General features: G+C 48.3%; 1 protein-coding gene across 1 annotated transcript; it reads right to left on the bottom strand.

The window, feature by feature from the left end:
• Nucleotides 1-21,151, bottom strand: csrnp1b (cysteine-serine-rich nuclear protein 1b). The gene is made up of 5 exons (XM_014181851.2): nucleotides 20,936-21,151; nucleotides 7,566-7,758; nucleotides 4,779-5,044; nucleotides 3,781-4,074; nucleotides 1-3,616 (listed from the first exon to the last, which is right to left on the bottom strand). The coding sequence occupies exons 2-5, from the start codon at nucleotides 7,732-7,734 to the stop codon at nucleotides 2,384-2,386; spliced, it is 1,962 nt and encodes a 653-aa protein (XP_014037326.2). The 5' UTR covers nucleotides 7,735-7,758; nucleotides 20,936-21,151; the 3' UTR covers nucleotides 1-2,383.
• Between the last annotated feature and the right edge of the window lie 4,415 nt (nucleotides 21,152-25,566).

Raw genomic sequence — 25,566 nt, forward strand, 5'->3', positions numbered from 1 at the left:
TCGAGCATTTAAGAAAATGTTTTATTTTGGATTTTTTTTGAAGGGACAAACTGTCAAAAAAGGGACTTGGATGAAATGAACAGCTTTTTAAAAACAGAGTGACAACGAGTGAAAAATTATTTTTAAAAAAACTGCTCTGGTTTGATCTCCATTCAAGAATGTAATAAATACCCATAGTTACCCATATCTGTATTTAGATTATTAATGCATTTACACCAGAGAAGCTGTGTTCTGTTGCCTTAGGGTTTTTTTTTTTTCTCAATGAGATGATCTCAACGTAAGCAAATGAAGGCAGATCACAGAAGAATACATTTCCACTGTTTAAAGTATACAGTACATCAGATCGTATAGAGACGGTGTGAATGGGGCCGGCTGTAGAAACAGCATACAGATCAGAGCTGAGTTCCTTATCGTCATCACAGCATCCCGGCCGTTGTTATGTTCAAAAGGTCTGCTTGAGGACTTCATGAGGTAAAACACACAACTTTCTGAGTCTTTCTGCATAATTTATATGCAGTTTTAAATCCATAAAAAAAAAAAAAAATTGTTTTAAAAATATCATGGCGTCTCAGTCACAACAATCAGAGGGATATCTTTCTAATTCATTTTGTTTTAGTGGCATTTCATAGTCCATAGTTCTATGAAAAATACTGGAGAGCAAAAGCTTTCATAATAAGTCTACATTTATTTACAATTTATCTATTAAAAAGGTTTCAATATTTAAAAAAAAAAAATAATACGCAATTTGCATTTTCTTAGTAATGAAATTATGAAATTATTCAGTGACACAGATTTAGAATTCTTTCTTTCAATCTACACAAATGATTTATAAAATATTAGAGCGAATCTCTATGGTAAAATTATAGATAGCAGTATCTACAGCAGACCCAGAATTGTACATTTTGATTTATAAAATAGGAATGTTACACAGTACAGCTCAAACAGAAGCACTGTGCTGCTGGCCTAGTAGAGATGGCTAGACGCTGGCCGAATCGACCCCTCAACCCTACACACGTGTGGAGAGACGATTTGGATTTGACAGGTGCAGTCAATATGTTAATAATAGCTCCCCCTTGCGCTCTGATAGGCTAGGTGGAAGTGTCATTATATTGCTTATACCAATCAAATCACCTCAGATCTCCACAATGGCGTAGGGTTTAGGGATTGATTTGGGATTGGGCCATAGCCCTCCTGAGTAAACAACATCTCTTATTGCCCAACATGTCGTAAATTAGATCAAACTACTAAAATAATTTAACCAAAATGTTGTTTAAACGATAAGAGAACAGATATGAAATACTTTCCCAATTTTTTATTTTATATAATCCCATATTGCCGACTATGTCTAATACGGATTCAGTTCCAAATGGCACCCTATTCCCTATATAGTGCACTACGTTAGACCAGAGCCCTATGGCACCCTCTTCCCTATATAGTGCACTATTTTAGACCAGAGCCCATAGGGGGCTACAGTATATAGGGAATAGGGTGCTATTTGGGACACATAGGGAAAGATTGCACTTCCAGGTTATAAATATCAAACTACAGTTTTAGCATAGCTTTAGTAGGTTTTTATCTGAAAATAAATAGAAAATCATAAAAGAAATAAATTTAAATAATAATAATAATATATAACAGTTATATGTGTTTTGAATGCCATTTTCAGCTGTACTATTCTTGGTTTCTCAGAGTATTCATTAATACCCAGCTGTACTATTCTTGGTTTCTCAGAGTATTCATTAATACCCAGCTGTACTATTCTTGGTTTCTCAGAGTATTCATTAATACCCAGCTGTACTATTCTTGGTTTCTCAGAGTATTCATTAATACCCAGCTGTACTATTCTTGGTTTCTGAGGTTGACATTTAGCGATAAATAAAACCCAACAAGTGTTATTTCATAGTTTTGACGTCTTCGCTATTATTCTACAATGTAGAAAATTACCTATTTTAATCTCACTTTTATGATATGTTAGCCGCCATTTCATATAGCTGTAATTACCAACTGAAACGTTAGCTGCTATTTCATATGGCGATAATTACCAACTGAAACGTTAGCTGCCATTTCATATAGCTGTAATTACCAACTGAAACGTTAGCTGCCATTTCATATAGCTGTAATTACCAACTGAAACGTTAGCTGCCATTTCATATAGCTGTAATTACCAACTGAAACGTTAGCTGCCATTTCATATAGCTGTAATTACCAACTGAAACGTTAGCTGCCATTTCATATAGCTGTAATTATCAACTACTTTGCTAACATTTGGAAGGCAAGAGAGAAATCACAGCTTCTTCCAACAGAAGTCTGTTTACATTGACTCCCATCTCCCGCTAACTCACTACATAGTCCAGAACACAGTTGGCGGTTCAGATCCCCTTAGTTAACCCCTGACGGCTTCTTCCAACAACTGATTGTCTGTGAACGTTGCAGGGGGTTCTGGGTCAAATTCTGACAGACCAATCAGAGATTCCAGCAGGCAGGTCCCGGGGTCGCTGGCCTGTGATTGGCTGCCGGGGTAACTAGGCAACTGGAAGTGAAAGAAGTTGTCCATGTGTTGGTACTCCGTCAGGGAGTTGTAGAAGGAGGAAGGACCCAGACAGAAACCATCAAAGAACTCCAGGTCAGACTCTGAGGACAAGCTGAGGTCCATGTAGCTGGCAGCGGTGCCATCTACGGAGGGGGATGGGGCGTTGGGGGAGTCTATGGAGGGAGATGGGGTGATGGGGCAGTCTACGGAGGGGGATGGGGCGTTGGGGCAGTCTATGGAGGGAGATGGGGCGTTGGGGCAGTCTACGGAGGGGGATGGGGCGTTGGGGCAGTCTACGGAGGGAGATGGGGCGTTGGGGCAGTCTACGGAGGGGGATGGGGCGTTGGGGCAGTCTACGGAGGGAGATGGGGCGTTGGGGCAGTCTACGGAGAGGGATGGGGGGTTAGAGATTCTGCAGCCGCTGTGGTGGAACAGACAGTTGCCTCGGTTACCACTATCATCTAACAGCTGTGACATGGCCATGGCCCGGTTGTCTCTGCGCACCTCGAGATCGTCCTTCTCCTCTGGGAAGACCGCCGCGCTAAACCCTCCCGACATCCAGGTTGTCGTCGTCGTCGCGGGCGACGCCTGCCGCTGTAGCCGTTGCTCGGGGCAACAGCGGTTGCCATTAACAACGTAGTTGTTTACGTTATAGTCGTTGTCGCCGAAGCTGAGGATGCGTCTCAGTCCGTTTTCATCCACGTCGTCCTCACGGCCTAACCCCGGCCTTTCCTCTGAGTCATCACTCCCTCCCGAGGAAGCAGAGGAGTCTGTCATGTCGCTGCTGCAGCTGTTCTCCTCGACCGCCACCAGCTCTGAGCTGAAGTAGGAGGAGGAAGGGCGGTCTGGGATGGAGGGGAGGTCGGACAGGGGGTTGTGGGCGTGGTCCGGGGTCGGGGCTGGGGTGGTCTCTCCCGGGTCCTCTTCCTCTGGTCCAGACGTCTCCTCCAGTCTCTTCTCCAGCTCTAGCTTCATGATGGTGTGGATGTAGTGGGTCTGAACCCGGCTGGAGTTGAACTCTATACGACCTTCGTGGTTACTGCAGCCATCCTTAGTGCAGCCGCAGGGAAATGACGAGTGGTCCATCTGGGGAGAGAAGAGAACGTAAAAATAAAAAAAAATCAGGTTCTGCTTTGTCACGGAGGGATCGGAATATTGTATTACTCTGCTCGTACCGTTAGGAATATAAACTATTCACAGTTTACTGTTAAGGTTAAAGTTGAAGAAACGATGATATGTGAGTGTCTTACCTGACACTTGATGCCTGCCAGGCTGCAGGCGCAGGTCTCGGGCTCGCAGAAACCCTGGCAGTCACAACCACAGTCCTCCCTGGACACTCTCAGCTGCTGGAGCTGCCTCTTCTCCTCCTTATCCACCTTCATCCCCGAGGCCTTCAGCAGGGCGTGTCTCCGCTTGGAGGGGTAAGGGTGGAGGAAGGATCCGTCGTCTAGGTTATAGCTGCTGATGTCCATCTCGTCCTCTGGGATGTCTTCCACGGTGAGGCGGTCAGCCTCCTCCGATTCCACCGTGCCTCCCTTAGTCAGCTGGGAGGGAGAGACGAGGGCTGTTAGGATAATTGTGATGCATGTGTGGGTTTTCTCTAGAAAGGAGAGCTAGAATACCCCTTGTTATAGAACTCAAACCTTTACACTACTAGAAATAAAACCTTTACACTACTAGAAATAAAACCTTTACACTACTAGAAATAAAACCTTTACACTACTAGAAATAAAACCTTTACACTACTAGAAATAAAACCTTTACACTACTAGAAATAAAACCTTTACACTACTAGAAATAAAACCTTTACACTACTAGAAATAAAACCTTTACACTACTAGAAATAAAACCTTTACACTACTAGAAATAAAACCTTTACACTACTAGAAATAAAACCTTTACACTACTAGAAATAAAACCTTTACACTACTAGAAATAAAACCTTTACACTACTAGAAATAAAACCTTTACACTATCAGAAATAAAACCTTTACACTACTAGAAATAAAACCTTTCACCAGAAGACACTGCTGCATATTAGCTTCATAACTGGCTAATCCACATATGGGGACCTCTGTCTGTCTGTCTGTCTGTCTGTCTGTCTGTCTGTCTGTCTGTCTGTCTGTCTGTCTGTCTGTCTGTCTGTCTGTCTGTCTGTCTGTCTGTCTGTCTGTCTGTCTGTCTGTCTGTCTGTCTGTCTGTGTGTGTGTGTGTGTGTGTGTGTGTGTGTGTGTGTGTCAGGACTGACCTTCTGTTTGAGAGCGTCTAGTTTCTCCTCTCGGAGCTGGTTGAGGAGTTTCTCCCGGCGGAGGATGCGCTGCTCCACAGTGTACTCATCCAGGGTGAACCTGCGGAGGGCGCTGTGGCGCTGCGTCATGCCCAGGGAACAGCCCCCTCTACTGGGCACGCTGCTGAAGCCCTGGCACCGCGGGAAGAGATACACTGTCACCATGTCAAAGGTCACGTTGCCCCGCACTAGCCGTTCACGCTTAGCCTTCTTCAGGATGGACTTGGCTAGAGAGAGAGAGAGAGAGAGAGAGAGAGAGAGAGAGAGAGAGAGAGAGAGAGAGAGAGAGAGAGAGAGAGAGAGAGAGAGAGAGAGAGAGAGAGAGAGAGAGAGAGAGAGAGAGAGAGAGAGAGAGAGAGAGAGAGAGAGAGAGAGAGAGAGAGAGAGAGAGGGAGAGAGAGAGAGAGAGATGATATTATCACTGGTCATTACTTAATAAGAGCTTTCAAGAACAAGAGAGATTAAGGGAATTGCAGTTTGTCAAAGTAACTGCACTCCCTTCTACTGCCACTAGATGGTAGCATAAATAAGACACTTTAGTCATAAGCCTTCCACTTAGTCGACAGATAGTTGGGGGGGGCAGAGAGAGGGTGAGGGGGGGACGGAGGGAGGGAGGGTGAGGAGGAGGGGGCGGAGGGAGGGTGTGGAGGGGCGAGGGAGGGTGAGGAGGGGCGAAGGGAGGGAGGGTGAGGAGGGGCGAAGGGAGGGGTGAGGAGGGGCGGAGGGAGGGAGGGTGAGGAGGGGCGGAGGGAGGGTGAGGAGGGGCGGAGAGAGGGTGAGGAGAGGCAGAGGGAGGGAGGGTGAGGAGGGGCAGAGGGAGGGTAGGAGGGGCAGAGGGAGGGTAGGAGGGGCAGAGGGAGGGTAGGAGGGGCAGAGGGAGGGTGGGAGGGGCAGAGGGAGGGAGGGAGGGGCAGAGGGAGGGTAGGAGGGGCAGAGGGAGGGTAGGAGGGGCAGAGGGAGGGTAGGAGGGGCAGAGGGAGGGTAGGAGGGGCAGAGGGAGGGTAGGAGGGGCAGAGGGAGGGTAGGAGGGGCAGAGGGAGGGTAGGAGGGGCAGAGGGAGGGTAGGAGGGGCAGAGGGAGGGTGAGGAGGGGCGAAGGGAGGGAGGGTGAGGAGGGGCGGAGGGTGAGGAGGGGCGGAGGGAGGGTGAGGAGGGTGGGAGGGTGAGGAGGGGCGGAGGGAGGGGTGAGGAGGGGCGAAGGGAGGGAGGGTGAGGAGGGGCGGAGGGTGAGGAGGGGCAGTGGGAGGGTGAGGAGGGTGGGAGGGTGAGGAGGGGCGGAGGGAGGGTGAGGAGGGTGGGAGGGTGAGGAGGGGCGGAGGGAGGGTGAGGAGGGGCGGAGGGTGAGGAGGGGCAGAGGGAGGGGTGAGGAGGGTGGGAGGGTGAGGAGGGGCGGAGGGAGGGTGAGGAGGGTGGGAGGGTGAGGAGGGGCGGAGGGTGGGAGGGTGAGGAGGGTGGGAGGGTGAGGAGGGGCGGAGGGAGGGTGAGGAGGGTGGGAGGGGTGAGGAGGGGCGGAGGGAGGGTGAGGAGGGTGGGAGGGTGAGGAGGGGCGAAGGGAGGGAGGGTGAGGAGGGTGGGAGGGTGAGGAGGGGCGGAGGGTGGGAGGGTGAGGAGGGGCGGAGGGTGAGGAGGGGCGGAGGGTGAGGAGGGGCGGAGGGAGGGTGAGGAGGGTGGGAGGGTGAGGAGGGGCAGAGGGTGGGAGGGTGAGGAGGGGCGGAGGGTGAGGAGGGGCGGAGGGTGAGGAGGGGCGGAGGGAGGGTGAGGAGGGAGGGAGGGTGAGGAGGGGCAGAGGGAGGGTGAGGAGGGAGGGAGGGTGAGGAGGGGCAGAGGGAGGGTGAGGAGGGTAGTGAGAGGGGGAGAGGGTGAGGAGGTGGGAGGGTGAGGAGGGGAGGGAGGGTAGATGAGGAGGGCGGGGAGGGTGAGGAGGGGCAGAGGGAGGGTGAGGAGGGTGAGGAGGGTGGGAGGGTGAGGAGGGTGAGGAGGGGCGGAGGGAGGGTGAGGAGGGTGGGAGGGTGAGGAGGGTGAGGAGGGGCGGAGGGAGGGTGAGGAGGGTGGAGGGTGAGCTGCCATTTGCAGCCTGTTTCAGCGTGACATCCACCCACCTGATAACAACGGGAGAACAAACTCTCCACTCTTTAAGGTCTGTTATACTACCAGTTCAACTATCTCCTTTTAGATGAACAAAGTATCACCCTTCACCTCGTGCTCCAACATGCCTTTCTCTCTACATCCCTCCCTCCCCACTCTCTTCCAGGCAGGCAACACCTGTGCAGGGTCTGTACCTAGAGCCCAGACAAGGCTCTGTGTGTTCTCTCTCTGCCTGGCCATCTGCCATCCCGCTCGCTCTCTGGCTCCCTGCCCTGTCATCCTGGGAACACTAACAACCGTTTTCCCTTCTAGCCAACCCTCCACTGACCCAAAACCAGGGCCTGGAATATCAAAAGTATTCAGACAGACAGATATATGTTTTTAATGAGCTGCTCTGTTTGAGGCAGTACGCCTGTTTTAATGAGCTGCTCTGTTTGAGGCAGTACGCCTGTTTTAATGAGCTGCTCTGTCTGAGGCAGTACGCCTGTTTTTAATGAGTTGCAGGCACTACCAGCACTACCATCCACTATCAGACAGCGCTACCAGCACTACCATCCACTATCAGCACTACCATCCACTATCAGACAGCACTACCAGCACTACCATCCACTACCAGCACTACCATCCACTATCAGCCGCCTGGCGTAGTAGATTAGATACTCACTGTTGCAATGTGCGTCTGGAGAGCCAGGGTTGCTGGGTGTTGAGTCAAGGGTGTCTGAGTAGCAGCTCTCCCCCTCCGAGTCCCATCCGGAGTAGGCTGAGGAAGACGAGGAGTAGCACTGGTCCTCGTCATAGACCTCCTCAAACTTCCTCTTCAGTAGACCGCTCATGGCTCTAGCTAGCGTGGACCTGATCTGAGAAACACAGGGAGAGGAGACCATGTTATTAGCATGGTGCTAGCTAGCATGGACCTGATCTGAGAAACACAGGTAGAGAAGACAGGGTTATTAGCATGGTGCTAGCTAGCATGGACCTGATCTGAGAAACACAGGGAGAGGAGACGGGGTTATTAGCATGGTGCTAGCTAGCATGGACCTGATCTGAGCAACACAGGGAGAGGAGACGGGGTTATTAGCATGGTGCTAGCTAGCATGGACCTGATCTGAGAAACACAGGTAGAGAAGACAGGGTTATTAGCATGGTGCTAGCTAGCATGGACCTGGTCTGAGAAACACAGGGAGAGGAGACGGGGTTATTAGCATGGTGCTAGCTAGCATGGACCTGATCTGAGCAACACAGGGAGAGGAGACAGGGTTATTAGCATGGTGCTAGCTAGCATGGACCTGATCTGAGAAACACAGGGTTATTAGCATGGTGCTGGTGGTGTTCATGGGTATATGCTCTAAAATCAGAGCATAGGCCTAAAAGGCTGCTACAACCATTGATTTCTGAGTGGAAATTTACAATGGTCTCTGCTATTTGTGTGCTCTCTGTGTTGCCCAGCAGAACACGCCTCGTGCTATAGAGGCGCTACGGAAGTGATAGTGAGAACGGCCCAGTTTCCTGCCATCCAGGACCTATATAATAGTCGGTGTCAGAGGAAAGCCCATAAAATGGTCAGAGACTCCAGTCACACCAAGTTATAAACTGTTTTCTCTTCTATCGCACGGCAAGCAGTACCCGGAGCGCCAAGTCTAGGACCAAAAGGCTCCTCAACAGCTTCTACCCCCGAGTCATAAGACTGCTGAACAATTAATAAAATCGCCACCGGACAATTTACATTGACCCCCCCGCCCTCCCTTTTGTACACTGCAAGAAAAAATATAATTTTACTAGATTCCTAATAAAATTGCAGACAGAGAGGTCATCATGGCCGTCTGGCTCTGAGCATCAACACTAGATCACAAACACCACAGGAGAGGAGGAGGAGGAGGAGGAGGAGGAAGGCTGAATGACTGTTCTCAGCTCCAGAACAGACATCCTTCAGTTCAGTGATGTATAGTACATTGTCAAGGAGGAGAGGAAGATGAGAGGAGAGGAGGATGAGAGGAGAGGAGAGGAGGGGGATGAGATGAGGGGGATGAGAGGAGAGGAGAGGAATGAGAGGAGAGGAGGGGGATGAGATGAGAGGAGGGGGATGAGATGAGAGGAGGGGGATGAGATGAGAGGAGGGGGATGAGATGAGGGGGATGAGAGGAGAGGAGGGGGATGAGAGGAGAGGAGGGGGATGAGATGAGAGGAGGGGGATGAGATGAGAGGAGAGGGATGAGATGAGAGGAGAGGAGGGGGATGAGAGGAGAGGAGGGGATGAGAGGAGAGGAGGGGGATGAGAGGAGAGGAGGTGGATGAGATGAGAGGAGGGGGATGAGAGGAGATGAGAGGGATGAGATGAGAGGGATGAGATGAGGGGGATGAGAGGAGATGAGAGGGATGAGATTTTAGGAGGGGGATGAGAGGAGAGGAGGGGGATGAGAGGAGAGGAGGGGGATGAGAGGAGATGAGAGGGATGAGAGGAGGGGGATGAGAGGAGGGGGATGAGAGGAGAGGAGGGGGATTAGAGGAGAGGAGGGGGATGAGAGGAGAGGAGGGGGGATGAGATGAGATGAGAGGGATGAGAGGAGGGGGATGAGAGGAGAGGGGGGGATGAGAGGAGAGGAGGGGGATGAGATGAGAGGAGGGGGATGAGAGGAGAGGAGGTGGATGAGAGGAGAGGAGGGGGATGAGAGGAGATGAGAGGGATGAGATGAGGGGGATGAGAGGAGAGGGATGAGAGGAGAGGAGGGGGATGAGAGGAGAGGTGGTGGATGAGAGGAGAGTAGGGGGATGAGATGAGATGAGATGAGAGGGATGAGAGGAGAGGAGGGGGATGAGATGAGAGGAGGGGGATGAGTGGAGAGGAGGGGGATGAGAGGAGAGGAGGGGGATGAGTGGAGAGGAGGGGGATGAGAGGAGAGGAGGGGGATGAGAGGAGAGGAGGGGGATGAGATGAGAGGAGGGGGGATGAGATGAGAGGAGGGGGATGAGATGAGGGGGATGAGAGGAGAGGAGGGGGATGAGTGGAGAGGAGGGGGATGAGATGAGAGGAGGGGGATGAGTGGAGGGGGATGAGAGGAGGGGGATGAGTGGAGGATGAGTAAGGGTTCCCTCAGAGGAGTTTATCCATTCAACACTTGTTTTCATCCTGCATCATTACTGACTTGTTTCATAACTCCAGATGATAGAGCCCTAAACCCCCACCACCTTTAATAAATCCGTCCGAGAGACAGGAAGTGCTCTGCCACCAGACTAAACCCTCACCACCTTTAATAAATCCGTCCGAGAGACAGGAAGTGCTCTGCCACCAGACTAAACCCCCACCCCCCTTATAAAATAGCAGCAGTGTCTTTAATAAATCTGTCTTAGAGACAGGAAGTGCTCTGCCAACAGACCAAACCCTTACGGTCACCAGCCCACCAATCCTCCAATGACTAGCCTGCCTGGCCTCCGGACTGTTATCTGGCTGAAAAACACGTCGTCAGCACTGCAACACCACTAAATGAAAGAGCCTGGGCCACTAGCAGGGATGATGAGATGTTTAGAAGGAGTGTTTAATGTGACAACATGAAGACAAAACATCCTAGAGATGCTGTCTGTAGTTTCCAACACCACTAAACACCACTGGGTCTCCAACACCACTAAACACCACTGGGTCTCCAACACCACTAAACACCACTGGGTCTCCAACACCACTAAACACCACTGGTGGGGTGATATTAATGACCAGGGACTGGTTTAGACCTGGGACACCAGGTGGGGTGATATTAATGACCAGGGACTGATTTAGACCTGGGACACCAAGTGGGGTGATATTAATGACCAGGGACTGATTTAGACCTGGGACACCAGGTGGGGTGATATTAATGACCAGGGACTGGTTTAGACCTGGGACACCAGGTGGGGTGATATTAATGACCAGGGACTGATTTAGACCTGGGACACCAGGTGGGGTGATATTAATGACCAGGGACTGGTTTAGACCTGGGACACCAGGTGGGGTGATATTAATGACCAGGGACTGATTTAGACCTGGGACACCAGGTGGGGTGATATTAATGATTAGGGACTGATTTAGACCTGGGACACCAGGTGGGGTGATATTAATGACCAGGGACTGATTTAGACCTGGGACACCAGGTGGGGTGATATTAATGATTAGGGACTGATTTAGACCTGGGACACCAGGTGGGGTGATATTAATGACCAGGGACTGATTTAGACCTGGGACACCAGGTGGGGTGATATTAATGACCAGGGACTGATTTAGACCTGGGACACCAGGTGGGGTGATATTAATGACCAGGGACTGATTTAGACCTGGGACACCAGGTGGGGTGATATTAATGATTAGGGACTGATTTAGACCTGGGACACCAGGTGGGGTGATATTAATGACCAGGGACTGATTTAGACCTGGGACACCAGGTGGGGTGATATTAATGACCAGGGACTGATTTAGACCTGGGACACCAGGTGGGGTGATATTAATGACCAGGGACTGGTTTAGACCTGGGACACCAGGTGGGGTGATATTAATGACCAGGGACTGATTTAGACCTGGGACACCAGGTGGGGTGATATTAATGACCAGGGACTGATTTAGACCTGGGACACCAGGTGGGGTGATATTAATGACCAGGGACTGATTTAGACCTGGGACACCAGGTGGGGTGATATTAATGACCAGGGCCTGATTTAGACCTGGGACACCAGGTGGGGTGATATTAATGACCAGGGACTGATTTAGACCTGGGACACCAGGTGGGGTGATATTAATGACCAGGGACTGATTTAGACCTGGGACACCAGGTGGGGTGATATTAATGACCAGGGACTGATTTAGACCTGGGACACCAGGTGGGGTGATATTAATGACCAGGGACTGATTTAGACCTGGGACACCAGGTGGGGTGATATTAATGATTAGGGCCTGATTTAGACCTGGGACACCAGGTGGGGTGATATTAATGACCAGGGACTGATTTAGACCTGGGACACCAGGTGGGGTGATATTAATGACCAGGGACTCATTTAGACCTGGGACACCAGGTGGGGTGATATTAATGACCAGGGACTGATTTAGACCTGGGACACCAGGTGGGGTGATATTAATGACCAGGGCCTGATTTAGACCTGGGACACCAGGTGGGGTGATATTAATGACCAGGGACTCATTTAGACCTGGGACACCAGGTGGGGTGATATTAATGACCAGGGACTGATTTAGACCTGGGACACCAGGTGGGGTGATATTAATGACCAGGGACTGATTTAGACCTGGGACACCAGGTGGGGTGATATTAATGACCAGGGACTGATTTAGACCTGGGACACCAGGTGGGGTGATATTAATGACCAGGGACTGATTTAGACCTGGGACACCAAGTGGGGTGATATTAATGACCAGGGCCTGATTTAGACCTGGGACACCAGGTGGGGTGATATTAATGATTAGGGCCTGATTTAGACCTGGGACAAGGTAGTGTGGTGCAGTCTACTGGACACTTGAGAACTCTCCATTAGACGAACCCTAAACCTGTTTAGCACAATGGAGCCAAAAATGCCTGCAAGAGGTTGCCAGTCAGACACTTTATATGTCACCGCTTCACTGATTTCTGATGACACCTGGCGCTGCTCTAAGCTTTTTTCCACTACGCGTCTATTTAAAGTCAACGATAATATTTATACATTGAGATAACAACAACTGCAGATGCATATGAAATCAGTAGGATTTGATTTTCATTGAGTGTCTGAAACATTTGCAGAAGCCAAAACTCATCCCAGGGATGAGGAAACGAAGGGATATATATATATATATATATATTTATATATATTTATTTATATATAAATATATAAAAGAAGAGAAAGACTGTTAGTTGTCACCCTTTAATTCTGCTATCTGCTGCGGTAGGGATAATAAACCAGACAACAGCTTCTGTTCCATCAGCTCCTGTTAACTCCCTGGAGACAGGAGCACGGTCTGTGTGTGGTCAGACCCCACCCCTCTCTCACACAGAGGGGCAGCACGCCCCACTTCCCCCCCTGTCTCCTGTCCGGAGACAAAGCCGGGCCATTCTCTGTGACCAACAACATTCACGAGGGACAGACAGGCTGTCTCTCTGTCTCTCTCCCAGCTGAGGAGCTGTGTGTGTGTGTGTGTGTGTGTGTGTGTGTGTGTGTGTGTGTGTGTGTGTGTGTGTGTGTGTGTGTGTGTGTGTGTGTGTGTGTGTGTGTGTGTGTGTGTGTGTGTGTCAGTTAAACAGTTTCCTGTGGTTGTGAAACATGTGCCTTAGTGCACAGGAAGTGGCTATTTAAAATAATCTATATAGTGTCTCCTTGTCTGTCTCGGATTTCCTGGTTCCTGCAGCACCACATGGACCGCTGTAGGTAAGTTCATTAGGAGGATCTGGACATGTAAAGGCCCATATGGGGTAGGGTACTACAAAGGGCACCAGTTGGGACACAGCCTAGGTGAGGCAGGAAATGAGGATGACTCCCACTGAGGAAGAGCTGCCAGATATGATATGTCCTGTAATGCAGTGTGATTCAACATACCGAGAGCATTTCATTTTATAGCAGCCACATTCAAAACAAAAGCTGTGTGAGAAAATATGATACTTGGTGATTATCACAATTAAAACTGTAAAATATATTTTTCGCTGAACTGTAATTGTGCTGCATGGTTATTAATCTGAAAGATCAGCCCCTTTTCCCCCCCCCCAATTTTCACCTAAAATGACCCAAATCTAACCGCTCAGGACCTGAAGCAAGGATATGCATATTCATGATACCATTTGAAAGGAAACACTTTGAAGTTTGTGGAAATGTGAAATTAATGTAGGAGAATATAACACAATAGATCTGGTTAAAGATAATACAAAGAAAAAAAACATTTGTTTTTTTCTACCATCATCTTTGAAATGCAAGAGAAAGGCCATAATGTATTATTCCATCCCAGGTGCAATTTAGATTTTGGCCACTAGATGGCAGCAGTGTATGTGCAAAGTGTTAGACTGATCCAAAGAACCATTGCACATCTGTTCAAAATGTTGTATCAAGTCTGCCCAGATGTGCCTAATCGGTTTATTAATACATTTTCAAGTTCATAACTGTGCACTCTCCTCAAACAATAGAATGGTATTGTTTCACTGTAATTGGACAGCGCACTTATCTTAAATTCTTGTTAATCTTTCTGCCCATATCAGATCTTTCTATGTCCTGGGACATTTTTTTGTTACAACCTCATGCTAATCGCATTAGCCGCCCAGGGGACACCAATCCCGTAGAGTTTAACCATTATTATGCTGTAGAGGTTAACCATTGTGATTAAATCAATCATTCCGTTTTAGATGCTCAGTAAAATGCCAAAAGAGGAAGTGCCTTAGTCACAATGAAAAGGCCAACTGACAAGATCAATACAACAACAAAAACTCATGAGGACATGACAAACAAAATATGATTGAACAGAAAGTTTCCCCGGTGGAATAGAACCTCAGTCTCTGTCTGTAAACAAAAGGATCATTGAACGGCTAGAGAACCGCTCAATGACGAAATGACCGGAGACGACTAGGCTATAGCCGACTACACACTACTACACACTACTACACACTACTACACACTACTACACACTACTACTATACTACTACACACTACTACACACTACTACACACTACTACACACTACTACTACTACTACACTACTACACACTACTACACACTACTACTACACTACTACACACTACTACTACACACTACTACACACTACTACACACTACTACACACTACTACACACTACTACTACACTACTACACACTACTACACACTACTACACACTACTACACACTACTACTACACTACTACACTACTACTACACTACTACACACTACTACTACACTACTACACACTACTACACACTACTACACACTACTACTACACTACTACACACTACTACTACACTACTACTACACTACTACACACTACTACTACACTACTACACACTACTACTACACTACTACACACTACTACACACTACTACTACACTACTACACACTACTACTACACTACTACACACTACTACACACTACTACACACTACTACACACTACTACTACACTACTACACACTACTACACACTACTACTACACTACTACTACACACTACACACTACTACTACACTACTACACACTACTACACACTACTACACTACTACACACTACTACACACTACTACTACACACTACTACACACTACTACACACTACTACACTACTACACACTACTACACACTACTACACACTACTACACACTACTACACACTACTACTACACTACTACACACTACTACTACACTACTACACACTACTACACACTACTACACACTACTACTATACTACTACACACTACTACACACTACTACTACACTACTACTACACTACTACTACACTACTACACACTACTACTACACACTACTACACACTACTACACTACTACACACTACTACTACACACACACACACTACTACTACACACTACTACACACTACTACACACTACTACTACACTACTACACACTACTACACACTACTACTACACTACTACACACTACTACTACACTACTACTACACTACTACTACACACTACTACACACTACTACTACACACACACACACACTACTACTACACACTACTACACACTACTACACACACACACACACTACTACTACACACTACTACACACTACTACTACACACACACACACACACTACTACTACACACTACTACACACTACTACTACTACACACACACACACACACACACTACTACACACTACTACTACTACACACACACACACACTACTACTACTACACACTACTACTACTACACACACACACACACACACACACACACTACTACTTCATAGTACTACTACACACTACTACACACACACACACACACTACTACTACACACACTACTACACACACACACACACACACACACACACACACACACACACACACACTAGTACTACTACACACTACTACTACACACACTACTACACACACACACTACTACTACTACACACTACTACACACACTACCACACACACTACTACTACTACTACTACACACACACACACACACACACACACACACACACACACACACACACACACACACACACACACACACACACACACACACACACACACTACTACTACTACACACACTACTACTACACACACTACATCAACTGCTGAGCAAAATACAGTGATACATTCCACTCATCAAAAATATTACTATCCAAAAACATGCACACACACACACACACACTACTACACACTACTACACACTACTACTACACACTACTACTACACACACACACACTACTACTACACACTACTACACACTACTACACACTACTACACACACACTACTACTACACACTACTACACACTACTACACACACACACACACACAACAACTACACACACTACTACACACAACTACTACACACACACACACACACAACTACTACACACTACTACACACTACTACACACTACTACTACACACACACACACACACACACACACACACACACACACACACACACACACACACACACACACACACACACACACACACACTACTACACACTACTACACACTACTACTACTACACACACACACACTACTACTACTACACACTACTACACACTACTACTACCACACACACACACACACACACACTACTACTACACACTACTACTACACACTACTACACACACACACACACACACACACTACTACTACACACACTACTACACACACACACACACACACACACACACACACACACACACACTAGTACTACTACACACTACTACTACACACACTACTACACACACACACTACTACTACTACACACTACTACACACACTACTACTACACACACACTACTACACACACTACTACACACACACACACACACACACACACACACACACTACTACTACACACACTACTACACACACTACTACTACACACACTACTACACACTACTACTACACACACACACACACACTACTACTACACACTACTACACACTACTACTACTACACACACACACACACACACACTACTACACACTACTACTACTACACACACACACACACTACTACTACTACACACTACTACTACTACACACACACACACACACACACACACACTACTACTTCATAGTACTACTACACACTACTACACACACACACACACACTACTACTACACACACTACTACACACACACACACACACACACACACACACACACACACACACACTAGTACTACTACACACTACTACTACACACACTACTACACACACACACTACTACTACTACACACTACTACACACACTACCACACACACTACTACTACTACTACTACACACACACACACACACACACACACACACACACACACACACACACACACACACACACACACACACACACACACACACACACACACACACTACTACTACTACACACACTACTACTACACACACTACATCAACTGCTGAGCAAAATACAGTGATACATTCCACTCATCAAAAATATTACTATCCAAAAACATGCACACACACACACACACACTACTACACACTACTACACACTACTACTACACACTACTACTACACACACACACACTACTACTACACACTACTACACACTACTACACACTACTACACACACACTACTACTACACACTACTACACACTACTACACACACACACACACACTACTACTACACACACTACTACACACTACTACTACACACACACACACACACTACTACTACACACTACTACACACTACTACACACTACTACTACACACACACACACACACACACACACACACACACACACACACACACACACACACACACACACACACACACTACTACACACTACTACACACTACTACTACTACACACACACACACTACTACTACTACACACTACTACACACTACTACTACCACACACACACACACACACACACTACTACTACACACTACTACTACACACTACTACACACACACACACACACACACACTACTACTACACACACTACTACACACACACACACACACACACACACACACACACACACACTAGTACTACTACACACTACTACTACACACACTACTACACACACACACTACTACTACTACACACTACTACACACACTACTACTACACACACACTACTACACACACTACTACACACACACACACACACACACACACACACACACTACTACTACACACACTACTACACACACTACTACTACACACACTACTACACACACTACCACACACACACACACACACTACTACTACTACTACACACACACACACACACACACACACACACACACACACACACACACACACACTACTACTACACACACACTACTACTACACACACTACATCAACTGCTGAGCAAAATACAGTGATACATTCCACTCATCAAAAATATTACTATCCAAAAACATGCATTGAAAATAGCCTTCCAGACAACATAAAAACGCAGGATTCGTTTTTTGGTCTTGTAAACATTGTGTGCTCCAACGCAGAATAACCAATCCTCTGGTTACTAACTACCAAACTGTAAGTGATTTTCAGCTAATCAGACAGAGATTGATAAATGAAAGGGATTCCTTTGCGCCAAGTGGCATATGAACTCCCCTGATTAACGGTGTGATTCATCAATCAATCAATCAATCAATCAATCGTGAATGATCAAATAGCCGAATGAAGACTCAATGTCTATTTCAATAACAATGCTATCAACACACATGGGGGTCATTGTATTTGAATAGCGCAGACTCATTTCTAATACGACAGTCAATCATTATATATCACGTCTGATTAGCCGTGGACAGCTTCCCCATGTTGACCCGATCAATCCTCCTTGTGATCAATGATCATTTCTACGATAACACTTCCATTAACCGTGACAGGGCAGCTCACGCCGTAGTGGCTCCGGTTAAACCGAAAAGACCCCGTCTACCGGGATCAACATTTGCCCGAGCGACAGTAGAGAGCTGGATTCACATACACAGTGTAGTGTATATGCCAATGTAATCCTCATGAGAATAACCATAATCCAGTTGTCTCTGTTCTGTTGTGCCTGTCTCCTGCGCTGTGAGGAGTTGTATCTAACAGCAGTTTGTAAAGAATTAAGCCGGTCTCATTCTTTCCACCGGAGTTCCTCGGCTGTTTCCTGTCCCGGTTACCGGACAGTTCTCCAGGTCAACAAAGGCAGGCAGCAAATTCATGTTTTCAATAACACATGTATTATTGGCACTGGTAGCTAAACACTAAATACACACTAAACTACACGTCAAAATGACACACAGAATGCACAAACAGACTACTTTCTGGCTATTTATTTGCTCACTTTAACAGCATTTATTCACTTAATAAAGTGAGCGGATAAATTGACGCTTTTGATTGCGTTGACGCGGGGAGAAATGCGTTTCACTACCTTGTACTTTTAAATCCAGACGTTTGATTTGGGTTTTACAGAGACGCTGCACCACTGGAGGAGAACTAATGAATAAATGTATTCATCACACTGTCGGAAAAACAACATCACCTAAATCAACTAGTCTACAATAGCCCTATAATAGCCCTATAATAGCCCTATAATAGCCCTATAATAGCCCTACAGTAGCCCTACAGTAGCCCTACAGTAGCCCTATAATAGCCCTACAATAGCCCTACAGTAGCCCTATAATAGCCCTACAGTAGCCCTACAGTAGCCCTACAATAGCCCTATAATAGCCCCACAGTTGCCCTACAATAGCCCCACAGTTGCCCTACAGTAGCCCTATAATAGCCCTACAGTAGCCCTACAATAGCCCCACAGTTGCCCTACAGTAGCCCTACAGTAGCCCTACAGTAGCCCTATAATAGCCCTACAGTAGCCCTATAATAGCCCTACAATAGCCCTACAATAGCCCTACAGTAGCCCTACAGTAGCCCTACAATAGCCCCACAGTTGCCCTACAATAGCCCCACAGTTGCCCTACAATAGCCCTACAATAGCCCTACAGTAGCCCTATAATAGCCCTACAGTAGCCCTATAATAGCCCTACAGTAGCCCTACAATAGCCCCACAGTTGCCCTACAATAGCCCTACAATAGCCCTACAGTAGCCCTATAATAGCCCTACAGTAGCCCTATAATAGCCCTACAGTAGCCCTACAATAGCCCTATAATAGCCCTACAATAGCCCTATAATAGCCCTACAGTAGCCCTATAATAGCCCTACAGTAGCCCTATAATAGCCCTACAGTAGCCCTATAATAGCCCTACAGTAGCCCTATAATAGCCCTACAGTAGCCCTACAGTAGCCCTACAGTAGCCCTATAATAGCCCTACAGTAGCCCTATAATAGCCCTACAGTAGCCCTATAATAGCCCTACAGTAGCCCTATAATAGCCCTACAGTAGCCCTACAGTAGCCCTATAATAGCCCTACAGTAGCCCTATAATAGCCCTACAGTAGGCTACCATGTACATGGATATTGTCTTGTCATTCTAAAATCCTCAGCCTAGTTTATGAAATCTAGTGATATTCAGCAGAAAACAATATCCAATGTATTATCATCACCTGTCCTGAACGCAACATGTTCCAATCACTTGGTTTATCATTAAAAGCCAAACAGCGACTAAACTTGTTTAAAACATAACAGAAGTAGTAATAAACCAACTCCGCTGAGAAAACAGGTCAGATTCATACAAATAACAACGGTCGACTAAATGATACTCTATCAATACCCTTATTTAAATAGCACCGTTTTGTCTATAACGGAACCGAACATATCATGAGTGAAATTATTAGAGCCACTGCCGTTTCTACTGTGGTGACACAGAGCACATAACATCCAAACTATGTGTGTGTGTGTGTGTGTGTGTGTGTGTCTCCACCCCGAAGCTTTTACACCGTAAATAACACAGAACGGTATTAAATAACCCACCGCGCCGCAACTCACCAGTAAACCAGGTATCCGAGCACCATTAGAGTAACGAGGTATATAATCCAAAAGCTTTTTAATGCTCGAACAGACCGCTCCGCTTTTGTTTTCTATTGTAGCCAGACGGCACCGTCCGTACCAGTCTCAGCCTTTCTTCCCCTTGTCTGTGGCAGACTGCTCCGCTCCTCGGCCTTATCGTCACTGGAGAAAACCCCCCTCCTGGCATGTGACGCAGGCGGTGACACACAGACTCTGGCCAGCCCACGCTGCTTCCTGCCTTCCCGAGAGACACAGACACAGACACAGAGAGAGAACTTCCTGGTTTAACTGGGCTATTTCATTCCACTATCTATTCTGCCAGTAGAAAAACATGAATATTTAAAGTACATAACGTAAATGAATGTAGACGTGTTGAGGGGAAAGAAATGGTTTTATGAGTACAGTGGAAACAGTAGTCTACAGAATATGTACATGATTTCTCCTGGGCAGGGATTTGTCTTGTCATGTCATCAGTGTTATGTCTCCATGGGTGTAGATGTTTCCAGCTAAAGGGAGAAGTCTCTCTGACTCAGCTCAATATCAACCTGCTGTTGCTGGTTTCCAGTTATTAAGGAAGGAACCTGTCATACACACACACACACACACACACACACACACACACACACACACACACACACACACACACACACACACACACACACACACACACACACACACACTCTGGGGAGAGTTCTATCCTAGGGCAACTGTTTAATCTCTAACAGAGGTCCAGTGTTCTGGCTGTTTAATCTCTAACAGAGGTCCAGTGTTCTGACTGTTTAATCTCTAACAGAGGTCCAGTGTTCTGGCTGTTTAATCTCTAACAGAGGTCCAGTGTTCTGACTGTTTAATCTCTAACAGAGGTCCAGTGTTCTGACTGTTTAATCTCTAACAGAGGTCCAGTGTTCTGGCTGTTTAATCTCTAACAGAGGTCCAGTGTTCTGACTGTTTAATCTCTAACAGAGGTCCAGTGTTCTGACTGTTTAATCTCTAACAGAGGTCCAGTGTTCTGGCTGTTTAATCTCTAACAGAGGTCCAGTGTTCTGGCTGTTTAATCTCTAACAGAGGTCCAGTGTTCTGACTGTTTAATCTCTAACAGAGGTCCAGTGTTCTGGCTGTTTAATCTCTAACAGAGGTCCAGTGTATTTCTGACTGTTTAATCTGTGAATGACCAGATCCCCAGTACCACAGGGTGACTTTGTTTTCATGGTTATATGAACAGAGCGGAGCCTCTCTCGCTGCAGACTAAAACCCTTTATGTAACAGTGAAATACACAGTAATTAAACCATTACGTTCATTGACTGTGATCTTTGTAGAACTGCGTTGTTCCTACAGCTAATTTGTTGTTTATTAAAAAAATCACTGGTTGTTTTAATGAAGAGCTCTGGACTCAGGTCAACAGGATACAGCTGGGCCGGGCCGAGCTGAGAGCTGATGCTCTGACTGGTTGTTCTAATGGAGAGGAGGCGGGCCGGGCTGAGAGCTGAGAGCTGATGCTCTGACTGGTTGTTCTAATGGAGAGGAGGCGGGCCGGGCTGAGAGCTGAGGCTCTGACTGGTTGTTCTAATGGAGAGGAGGCGGGCCGGGCTGAGAGCTGAGGCTCTGACTGGTTGTTCTAATGGAGAGGAGGCGGGCCGGGCAGAGAGCTGAGAGCTGTGGCTCTGACTGGTTGTTCTAATGGAGAGGAGGCGGGCCGGGCTGAGAGCTGAGAGCTGATGCTCTGACTGGTTGTTCTAATGGAGAGGAGGCGGGCCGGGCTGAGAGCTGAGAGCTGAGGCTCTGACTGGTTGTTCTAATGGAGAGGAGGCGGGCCGGGCTGAGAGCTGAGAGCTGACTGGTTGTTCTAATGGAGAGGAGGCGGGCCGGGCTGAGAGCTGAGAGCTGATGCTCTGACTGGTTGTTCTAATGGAGAGGAGGCGGGCCGGGCTGAGAGCTGAGGCTCTGACTGGTTGTTCTAATGGAGAGGAGGCGGGCCGGGCTGAGAGCTGATGCTCTGACTGGTTGTTCTAATGGAGAGGAGGCGGGCCGGGCTGAGAGCTGAGGCTCTGACTGGTTGTTCTAATGGAGAGGAGGCGGGCCGGGCTGAGAGCTGAGGCTCTGACTGGTTGTTCTAATGGAGAGGAGGCGGGCCGGGCTGAGAGCTGAGGCTCTGACTGGTTGTTCTAATGAAGAGGAGGCAGGCCGGGCTGAGTAGATGGGGAGGAGGGAGGGGGTTTGGGGGAGGAGTAGATGGGGAGGGGGGGAGGGGGTAGAGTAGATGGGGAGGGGGAGGGGGGAGGAGTAGATGGGGAGGAGGGAGGGGGGAGGAGTAGATGGGGAGGAGGGAGGGGGGAGGGGGAGGAACAGGAGGAGTAGATGGGGAGGAGGGAGGGGGGAGGAGTAGATGGGGAGGGGGAGGAACAGGAGGAGTAGATGGAGAGGAGTAGATGGGGAGGGGGGCGAGGGGAGGGGGGAGGAGTAGATGGGGAGGAGGGAGGGGAGGGGGGAGGAGTACTTGGGGAGGGGGAGGGGGAGGGGGAGGAACAGGAGGAGTAGATGGGGAGGAGGGAGGGGGAGGGGGGGAGGAGTACTTGGGGAGGGGGGAGGAGTAGATGGGGAGGGGGGAGGAACAGGAGGAGTAGAAGGGGAGGAGGGAGGGGGAGGAGTAGATGGGGAGGGGGGAGGAGTAGATGGGGAGGGGGGAGGAACAGGAGGAGTAGATGGGGAGGAGTAGATGGGGAGGGGGGAGGAGTAGATGGGGAGGAGTAGATGGGGAGGGGGGAGGGGGGAGGAGTACTTGGGGAGGGGGGAGGAGTAGATGGGGAGGGGGGAGGAACAGGAGGAGTAGATGGGGAGGAGTAGATGGGGAGGGGGGCCTGGTGAATGAGGCCGAAATTCGTTACAGCCATTCTCTTTAAAAGTGTACCAAATAGTTGGCCAAGTGCACAATAATGAGAGAGAGAGATGGGGAGAGAGAAAGAGAGGGGAGAGAGAAAGAGAGGGGAGAGAGAAAGAGAGGGGAGAGAGGAAGAGAGGGGAGAGAGAAAGAGAGGGGAGAGAGAAAGAGAGGGGAGAGAGAAAGCGAGGGGAGAGAGAAAGAGAGGGGAGAGAGAAAGAGAGGGGAGAGAGAAAGAGAGGGGAGAGAGAAAGAGAGGGGAGAGAGAAAGCGAGGGGAGAGAGAAAGAGAGGGGAGAGAGAAAGAGAGAGGGGAGAGAGAAAGAGAGGGGAGAGAGAAAGAGAGGGGAGAGAGAAAGAGAGGGGAGAGAGAAAGAGAGAGGGGAGAGAGAAAGAGAGAGGGGAGAGAGAAAGAGAGGGGAGGGAGAAAGAGAGGGGAGAGAGAAAGTGAGGGGAGAGAGAAAGTGAGGGGAGAGAGAAAGAGAGGGGAGAGAGAAAGCGAGGGGAGAGAGAAAGAGAGAGAGAATTAGCCCAGGGGTGTGAAGGTGAAGGGAAAGGCACTGGAGCAACGAACCGCCCTTGCTGTCTCTGCCTGGCCGGTTTCCCTCTCTCCACTGCGATTCTCTGCCTCTAACTCTATTACAGGGGCTGAGTCACTGGTTTATTGGTGCTCTTCCATGCCGTCCCGGGGAGGGGTGCGTCACTTGAGTGGGTTGAGTCACTGACGTGGTCTTCCTTGGCGCCCATCCTTGGGTTGTGCCGTGGCGGAGATCTTTGTGGGCTATACTCGGGCCTGGTCTCAGGATGGTAAGTTGGTGGTTGAAGGTATCCCTCTAGTGGTGTGGGGGCTGTGTTTTGGCAAAGCTGGTGGGGTTATATCCTGTCTGTTTGGCCCTGTCCGGGGGTATCGTCGGACGGGGCCACAGTGTCTCCCGACCCTTCCTGTCTCAGTTTTAACGGTTCTGCCTGCAGCTATGGAACCCTGACCTGTTCACCGGACGTGCTACCTTGTCCCGACCTTGTCCTTGACCTGCTGTTTTCGACTCTCTCTCTCTACCGCACCTGCCGTCTCAACCTCTGAATGGTCAGCTATGAAAAGCCAACTGACATTTCCTCCTGAGGTGCTGACCTGTTGCACCATCTACAACCACTGGGATTATTATTATCTGACCCTGCTGGTCATCTATGAACATTTGAACATCTTGGGGGGTTAGGCTGGGTTTCTGTACAGCACTTTGTGATATCGGCTGATGTAAAAAAAAAAGGGGCTTTATAAATACATTCGATTGAATGGGGAGAGAGAAAGAGGGAGGGAGAGAGAGAGCGAGAAGGGGGAGAGAGAGATAGAGAGAGAGGGTAAGAAGGGGGAGAGAGACAGAAAGAGAGAGAGAGAGAGAGAGAGAGAAAGGGAGAGAGAGAAGGGGGAGAGAGAGAGAGAGAGAGAGAGCGAGAGAGAAGGGGGAGAGAAGGGGGGAGAGAGAGAGGGAGATAGGGGGAGAGAGAGAGGGAGATAGGGGGAGAGAGAGAGAAGGGGGGAGAGGGAGAGAGAGAGAGAAGAAGGGGGAGATATGGGGAGAGAGAGATAGGAGGGAGAGAGAGGGGAGAGAGAGAAGGGGGGAGAGAAAGGAAGGGAGAGAGAGAGCGAATGGGGAGAGCAAAAGAGGGAGAGAGAGAATGAGGGGGAGAGAGAGAGAGACCCCAGGACAGCAACACAATTAGACCCAAGAAACAATAA

Source organism: Salmo salar, chromosome ssa29 (assembly GCF_905237065.1).
Source record: "Salmo salar chromosome ssa29, Ssal_v3.1, whole genome shotgun sequence".
Classification (NCBI taxonomy): Eukaryota; Metazoa; Chordata; class Actinopteri; order Salmoniformes; family Salmonidae; genus Salmo; species Salmo salar.